We start from the raw sequence: 8,850 nt of genomic DNA on the forward strand, positions 1-8,850 counted from the left end.
TTGTAGTTTGTAAGTTTATTTGATTAGGACAATGCACATTAATCAACATTTCTGTAAATGCACCAGTGTTAGCCAGTCGGCTAATTTTCAACTGTAGTCCTAATTACCTAGCATGCTTGTCTTTATGGTGGGAAGAAACCGGAGCACCCGGAGGAAACCCACGCAGAAACACGCAGAAAGGCCCGGAACGACCTGGATTCGAACCCAGAACCTTCTTGCTGTGAGGCAGAAGTGCTAAGTAGACTATACCTATTTATGCTACTTTACATATCTACCCCTCTACATTTCAGAGGAAATTACTTTTCATTCCAATGCATTTATTTGATAGCTATACTTTAGTTTACAGATTACAGATTTTTTTTAAATTTTTACCTTTAACCTTTAAAGGATCTGAGTAATTTCCCACCACTGGAAACTGGTGAATTTAAATAGTATCTAGCTGTATATTAAGTAACTTAACAACGTGTTACTCTTGATTTTAAAATGTTGCTGTGAGCAGTTTATACAGCTGACTGACAGTAACATCCTCAACGAGCTGTCATTTCAGCACCAGCTCGAGCGGAGAGCGCCATTCCTGCATCTGCGCACGCACACCGTCCTGCAGCCAGACAGTGAGAAACAGTTTCCACTGGGCGTGCTGGGAATGAATGACACAGTTTATCCGCCCGAGAGGAAATCATATAAACTGCCTGCCACACCATAGCTACAAAACACAAGTAGGCCCGTCTAACTGGGCCGATGTGGTTCAATTTTAGTGGAAGGAGATTACTTTACTCTAGTGGACTGTCGTTTTTAATCTACTCCACAGTCCTTCACACCGAGGCCCCTATGTCAACAGTGAGAACACATTTTCTGCCAACGACCTACCATGTCGCTACGTGTCACTTAAAGCCTTGTTACCGTTACAAACCGCAGCGCCAATATCAAGTCAGCCTCACCTTCTCCTTGGCTTCAACGGTCGGGATGGACGGTAGCAAACCGTTGATGCTGTGACTCCCCATCCTCTTCCTGCCTCTGCCGCTCGTCATATCGTTGTAGAAGTAAAGCGCCACGGCGCCTCCCGTTGCAAGACACATCCCGACAGCCAGACATCTCCGTGTTCCTCTTCCACTGGCCGTTTGACCACCGACGAGCTCGTTTCTCGCCGCCGACAAGAGGTTTAGTTTACCGGCCAGCGCTGCCACTCTGCGGAAAGCGGCCATTACTGCTGTTGTAGCTGTTGTTGCTGCTGCTGCCGCTGCTGTGCTGGCGTGATTATAACTTTGCGGGCAGCACAAAATCATCGCGAGATGTGAGGGCACTGTTGATGCTGAGGCTGAGAGCAAAGTGCCAGTGGAGAGGAATTGACGCTTCACTGAGTGAGTGAGAGTGAGTGATTCATTTCAACCGCGGACAATTATAAACAAGAATGTAGTCCAAGATAAACAGTGGCCCCTATTCACCTAGTTTACATGAGTAGAATTTAACAATAAACTGACATGAGGCTACACATTAAATTCAGTAACATGCTATATGGCTAGACCTGTATGGCCATATAGGCCTAATAACTTGATAGGCTACATCATATCTAAAGTGTAATTAATTGACTGGAGATCATATTTCACCGTCATATTATCAACAGTGGTGGAAGAAGTAATCAGATCTTTTGTTTTACAAAAAAATATCAATAGACTCACAGTTTTAAAATAGGAAATAGCCTATAGCCTACTCTGTTATAGCCTAAGTAAAAATAAAAATAAAAAAAATAAAAAATAATAATAATAATAATAATAATAATAACGGCCGTCAGATAAATGTAATTGAGAAAAGTACCACATTTCCTCCTCAAACGTGGTAAAGTAGAAGTAAAGTATCATAAAATGGAAATAATCAAGTAAAAATCACCTCAAAATTGTATTTAGCAGAAGTAAATCTATTATCAACCATCTCGGTTTACAACGGGGAAATTATAAGTGACTAATGATGTCAACATTAGTCAATCTTCACTTTCCATTGATGGTCAGTGTGGTATCAAATTTCCAGTGGGAAGTTCAGGATCAAAGGAGCCAATGGAGAGCAGATATCAAACGAATATCAAAGATGAACTCTTCATTTAAGTTTTTACATGTAAGACCAATGTTAACCTGATGGGGCTTTTCTTATGACTTTGATGCTGAGAGAATAAAGGGGAGAAGTCTAATAGATGGGCCTGTCACCTGTTCACACATGAAGCACGGTGGATCACTATAACCATATGAGTCCCATTTAGCCAAAAGTTGAAAACAGATCAAACAATGACTATCAAACCCTCTTGGTACACATAAACTCTTTAATGGTTGAATATAGCTATTAACCCCTTAATTTGTTCCTTTGATTTTTAATTTGGTCACAATCCAAACAAGATTATCAGCATATTAAAACAATAGGCTCCCTAATTGGTTGACTGATGGAGATGCCTAGCTATATTTAAATCATTCAATTATAATCAGGTTCTGAATTTAAATACAACCAGGCTGAGATAGGAAATGTATAGTAAATATGCACACTTCAATATTTGGTTATTTATCGCAAGTCATATCATCATCACAGTATTGAACAATGTTATCGCACATCACAGATTTTCCTATCATTGGGATAATGTAAGTACAAAACTCAACAAAAACATAGGTCTAGCTGTTTTTAGACATTTTAATGCAGAAAAGTTGCATACCTTTGAGGGATTTCAGTTAACGGTTAATGGTCCTTAAACCTTAATTCTAAGCATTGATTAGTTTGTTGTTGAACGATAGAACAATCTTGATTATAGATCAAATATTTCTGTCCATCCCTGTGACTCCTTAATTCCTATATTAGCATTGAAAAGACACTATTGCCTATTATGGTGTTGAACAGGACTTGGTCTTGGCTTAATCTGGACTCAGACTTGACTGGACCTGGTCTTAGGACTTGACTTGGAGTTGATTTAGTTCTTGACTATAGCTCTGATTTCTAGTAGCATATTTAGGCTACAGAGCTCCAAGCAGATACACATTAGGTCCTGCACACCCCCATTTGATAACAGTTTGTCCAGTAAGGGAGCAAAGTGCCAGTGGAGAGGAATTGATACTTCATTGAGTGTGAGTGAATGATTCATTTCAACAGCGGACAATTATAAACAAGAATGTAGTTGAAGATAAACAGTGGCCTCTATTCACCCAGTTTACATGAGTAGACTTTAACAATAAACTGACATTAGGCTACACATTACATTCAGTAGCATGCTATATGGCTAGACCTGTATGGCCATATAGGCCTAATGATTTTAGTTGATAGGCTACATCATATCTAAAGTGTAATTGATCGACTGGAGATCATATTTTACCGTCATATTATCAACAGTGGTGGAAGAAGTAATCAGACCTTTTGTTTCATAAAACAATATCAATATACTCACAGTTTTAAAATAGCATATAGCCTACTCTGTTATAGCCTAAGTAAAATAAAATACTACTAATAATAACAACGGCTGTCAGATAAATGTAATGGAGTAAAAAGTGCCGCATTTCCTCCAAGCAGAAACACATTAGGTTACCTAAAAAACCCATTTGATAACAGTTTGTCTAATAAGGGACAAAAGCCTTTGGTTTGGTTGATTTTTGAATCCCAGACCTATCTGGGGACAAGTAGTGAGAGCAAAATCTGATTATTATGCATTTTCTAATACAGATTATGTAAAGATGAAATTAAACCAGTGTACATTTTGATAAGGGCCTCTGAATCCTGCTTTCAAGGACCCTAAGAGTTCACTAGACCCTTGTTTGGAACCCACTTACATTAATAACCTCTAGGCTACTTAGGCCTATTCAGTTGTTCCATTATCCAGGCATTCGATTAGGTTGTAATTTCTGTGTGTGTGTGTGTGTGTGTTTGTGTGTGTGTGTGTGTGTGTGTGTGTGTGTGTGTGTGTGTGTGTGTGTGTGGGGGGGGGTATGACCCTGGGGGCCTCATCCTCCTCCTCCTCGATGACTGCTACGTTGGCTATGGTTGGCTTCACTCTCTGTCCCATGTCACAAACGGGGCAGTAAACCAACAGAAATATATTTTAAAGCAAACCATGTGACCCTGGGAACTTGCACCTTGCATGGAAATGTGGCATTGTAGTTGACATCTTCATGTGGCCTGATCGATATCCAATGCGTCAAGATCTGATCAGCCTGCGGCGATTCTGATCGATTCTTTAAAAAGAAGGGATTTTTTTTTTTACTGGTCATAAATACTAATGAAGCGAGGGAAAGAGGGAGAAGGACGCACGCCACCACTAACTAAGTGTGTCTGTCTTACAAACCCATGCACACAACCAGTGCATATATCCACACATAACATAGCCTATATAAATAAACAGCTTTTTTGAAAACCCACATATGCCCACAATGTCTTCCTGTCATGCTGGAGAAATCGACACGAGTATAACATGACCTGCGTATAGCGACCACACAAACACCTCAAGCACCTTCAACTCATTTATCAACGCAACTCCCAAGGGAGGGGGCAGCTGCGTGCGCGTGTACGTTTGTGTGCGAGACCGCGTGTCCGCGCCAAAATCAATGCCATATAGGATGGAACATGTTCCACTGTGCCACTGCTCAGATGAAACGACGATCTAAATCAAACATGTTTGACCACAAGCAAATGATAGCGCATAAATGAAGGAGAGTGGTCAAATTTAATATTTTGTTGGTGCAATAGCTACAAGTCAAAATCCCATATTTGACAACCATTCAATTTGATCATATTTTACATTGCTCTGATACAAAATAACCCCCAATCTAATCAATAGCATGTTTTTTTTCTGCAAATAAAATAAATAAAGCAAAATAATTTAGTCTGCAATGAGTTCAAGGGTGTTCTTGCATAAAGAAGGTAACCAATACATTATTGCAGTTGTTACACAAATATGGCCAATGAAATATGTCCAAAGTTATGATCAACAAGAATATATGCATAACACACTTAGTTCATTTGCATAAAGAATTATCAGCTTTTGAAGCCCTTCAAGTGTCAAGTGTCGGGGTATTATCTAAGCTTGCAGTTCAAACAGGTATATTCCCCGTTTGTGGTTGTTATTGCCTGATCCCCTTACAAGATCCCTGCACTTTGAAGCCTCTGTCTTTGATTCGTCTTTTAAGACCACAATTAAGGATATATGGGCTCCTACCCTGTTCAAAGCACAGTGGAAAGATCAATGAAGGGATTGACAGTCAAGTGATGTCGTTTGCACAGGTGTGTGTGTGTGTGTGTGTGTGTGTGTGTGTGTGTGTGTGTGTGTGTGTGTGTGTGCGTGCGTGCGTGCGTGAGCGCGCGCGCGTGTACGATTGTGTGTGTGTGTGTGTGTGTGTGTGTGTGTGTGTGTGTGTGTGTGTGTCTGTGCGGGCGCTGTAAACGTGCGGCTGGCTTACATAAAACGGGAGCAATAAATCAACAGTCGAGTGCGAAAATTACGCAAATGGGGGCTTTCCTCTCTCTCCCGCCGCACCTGAGTCATTTCGGAACGGGGGCGTGGGGTTGTAAAGCGTTTAGGGTAGGCTAATGGCTATATCACTTTCATGCTGTTTGGCATATACACACACGCTCTCTCTATGTCTCACACACAGGTTGCTGCTGATGCGCACTCCCCTCTAAAACATACACTAACACAGTTAAATCAGCAACACTGAATGAGCACTATGACATTGCGTAGCCTATATGAGCTTGAGTGAAGCCGTTGTGGTGCTGCAAGGGGAAGCGAGGAGGGGGGTGGGAGGGAGCCTGGCATGATCATTTTTTATTAGTTTTTTATTTGCTCTCCAAGTCCCTGCGCTCGACTGAAACTGAACATCAAAGGTGAGACAGGAGAACGATGAGCAGAGGGATGAAGGGGAGCAGATATGAGCCATAAAGGGAGGAGATCGGGGTGAATTTGCATTAAAAGGCAACTCGTTGTGAATCTCCAGGGAGTGTTGCGTTATATAGCCTAGATGTTGTGTGCAGTGTACCTACTGGTCTCACTGCGCAACATGCTGCCGCTGGAGGAGCTGAGAGAACGGAGGCTACAGCAGAAATAAAAAGGCTGAAGTGAATTGAGGAAAGACAGAGAGAGAGAGAGAGAGAGAGAGAGAGAGAGAGAGAGAGAGAGAGAGAAAACCCCTGAAGTGCACCGGAGCAAAGGGGAGTATCCCGAGGTGAGGAGGAGAGAGAGAGGGAGCGGACAGGACTGGAGAGAGGGATAAATAGCAGAAGAAGAGAGGAGAAGAAGGGACACGGGCTGCTGCAACCGAGGATACCTGCACACATCAAGATAACGCGGGAGTTTAATCTCAATTAGATGACAATCTAATTAACGGTGCTGCATGGTGACTGCGCCAAAACGCGCACTCATTGGGGATTTTCTCCTCCCGTACGTCCAACTTTTCTTTTTCTCCGCTTCACGGACTGACAATCGCTCGCTGGTTCGTACCGAGGCTCTGTGCTCATCACTTGAATCTCCTGTGCTGTAAACCGGATCGGCTGTTTTATCTGTGATGGGGGCAGCGGCGGAGGTTGGGAGCTTCGTCAACGGATTTCTGGACAGCTTTGGCACCGCGGGTGCTGCTCCGGCTACCTTTGGCTCTCACTTCGTTCTCACCCCAGCCGGGGCGGTGGACTACAACTCGGTGACCGGACTGATGATGGGGGGACAGGGGCAGCAGCAGGAGCACCTGGTGTCCGCGGAGAGGCTGTCCCGGAGCCTGGCGGACCTCAGCCATCTGAAGGGGATTCTGAGGCGGCGACAGCTCTACTGCAGGACCGGCTTCCACCTGGAGATCCGTCCCGACGGCACCGTGCAGGGCACCAGGAAGGACCACAGCAGATTCGGTACACACCCCTTCACAAATAAAGCTATATTCATTAGGCTATAGTAGTAGAAGGCTACTAGTATAATGTGGAATTTCTGCTTTAGGCTCTATTGTATACAGTAGAATGACATGTACCTTTACGGTGGAGACACTGGAACACACACACACACACACACACACACACACACACACACACACACACACACACACACACACACACACAGAGGGAGAGATAGGTTGAAAACAGGAGAAAGTTAAGTGTTAATGATTGTTAAATGAAAACTATTAACATGACATGATAATAACAACACGACTCCAGGTTACTATAACCAAATGCTATAGTGGCCTACATGAAGTAGCCCACTGTGAGGGCAGCTGCTGCTACACTGAACCAAGCTTAGATGGAGCATTGCTTTAAAATTTAAATATTTCATGTTTGCCCATTTTTACGACAATTTCCTTTTTAAGATTAGATTGAAAGCTTTTCTTTACTTTTACCAGCTTATCTTCACTTATCAAGATAAACAGCTGCAGCTTATGGCAGATCAAAAGTAGACCTCTAAGAGATTTATTTTACTGCTGCAGGCTGTAGCACTTCTGGCACTTGATTTATTCCATTTGAGACTTGGGTGTAACCTTATGCCAAAGGCCATTCCAGACACCCAGCCTTGCTTGTCAGAGTCAGCTGGTCTGGATATACATAGTTATTTACTGTACATTTTGGTGCAGGTCAATTTTATTCGCACAGTCGACCCTTTTTCAGATATTTCCCATTTGAATTATGTATCTAAATTATCTCACAAATACATGATCCTGTCGGATATTGTACAAGCAACGTTGAAGCAGCAGTGGAACAAACCTTCGCAGGACTAATGTCAAATTGATTCCATTAGAATATGTTTAAAATCATGTTTATGTGTGTTATCAGATGTGTTAATGAGAATGAATGTGCTTATTGCAAGTCATTTTGAACTAAAGTGTCTGACAAGTGAATGTAATGTAATGTTATGTGTCTGTGCAGGTATTTTGGAGTTCATCAGTCTAGCTGTGGGACTGGTTAGCATCAGAGGGGTGGACAGTGGCCTCTACCTTGCCATGAACAGCAAGGGAGAACTGTACGGATCGGTGAGTGTGCATACTATTGAGTACACACTGAACACACACATCCATCTGCAAACAGATATATTTAAACCTACCAATTCTCAACATATTTGATTAGTAACCCGCGGCCAGCAAGTGGAACATTTAGCATCATTAAAATAATCTTTTCCTATGCTTGTCTTTCTTTCTGCAGGAGAAGCTATCGGCAGAATCCGTTTTTAGGGAGCAATTTGAAGAAAACTGGTACAACACCTACTCATCCAACATCTACCGGCATGGAGAAAGAGGTGCATATTACTTTGTTGCTCTGAACAAAGATGGGACATCCCGTGATGGAACGAGGTCGAGGCGACATCAGAGGTTCACTCACTTCCTACCGAGGCCTGTAGACCCAGATAGAGTACCAGAGCTCTACAGGGACATACTGGGCCAGAGCTGAGACTGAAGGGACGTTACCATGACCATGTCTGACCTGAAATGCAATCCAAATGCACCTAATCCTAACCCCTTCTTGAGGGAGATGGAAGATCTTGTTGACCTGGACAAAACGGGATCATAAAAAGAGCGCCAAATCAACACTCTCCACCGATAGCATGGAGGATGGAAAGAGACTCTCTCTGAACCAGACAGCCGGGGAGTTTGACGGAACAACAGGGATCTTCTGTGGACAATGTGAAGGCCCCATTACAGATACAGACACCTGGGCCCCTAATATTGCTCCTGTATTGGCCTATGCAGAGGCGCGGGTTGCCAAACAGATGATTTATGGATTTTGTTTGAATTTTCCACTACTTAAATACATGCTGGTCCAAACTGCATGTTCATGAGGACAAAAGTGTGGGAACTACTAAGTGAGAGTAACAACTGGCTGCTAGTAGCTTTATTGCTGTGGCTGGTTAGTCTTGTCAATTCCACTGTT

General features: G+C 42.8%; 2 protein-coding genes across 9 annotated transcripts in view; one reads left to right on the forward strand and one right to left on the reverse strand.

Moving 5' to 3' along the window:
* The window catches only part of micu3a (mitochondrial calcium uptake 3a), a 30,940-nt gene extending 29,671 nt beyond the window's left edge, over positions 1–1,269 (reverse strand). For 5 of the 8 annotated variants that reach the window (XM_078278971.1, XM_078278946.1, XM_078278954.1 and 2 more), the window contains exon 1: positions 939–1,268. In XM_078278971.1, coding sequence (XP_078135097.1) covers positions 939–1,202 — 264 coding nt within the window. In that variant the 5' untranslated portion in view covers positions 1,203–1,268. Of the gene's footprint in view, positions 1–938 lie in introns of all 8 variants that reach the window. The other 3 variants (XM_078279001.1, XM_078279009.1, XM_078278991.1) reach the window with 2 other exon arrangements.
* A 4,974-nt stretch (positions 1,270–6,243) lies between these two features.
* On the forward strand, positions 6,244–8,487 carry LOC144529528 (fibroblast growth factor 20-like). The gene is made up of 3 exons (XM_078268649.1): positions 6,244–6,849; positions 7,852–7,955; positions 8,125–8,487. The coding sequence occupies exons 1-3, from the start codon at positions 6,516–6,518 to the stop codon at positions 8,368–8,370; spliced, it is 684 nt and encodes a 227-aa protein (XP_078124775.1). The 5' UTR covers positions 6,244–6,515; the 3' UTR covers positions 8,371–8,487.
* The last annotated feature ends 363 nt before the right edge of the window (positions 8,488–8,850 follow it).

This window comes from Sander vitreus, chromosome 2, assembly GCF_031162955.1.
Source record: "Sander vitreus isolate 19-12246 chromosome 2, sanVit1, whole genome shotgun sequence".
NCBI lineage: Eukaryota > Metazoa > Chordata > Actinopteri > Perciformes > Percidae > Sander > Sander vitreus.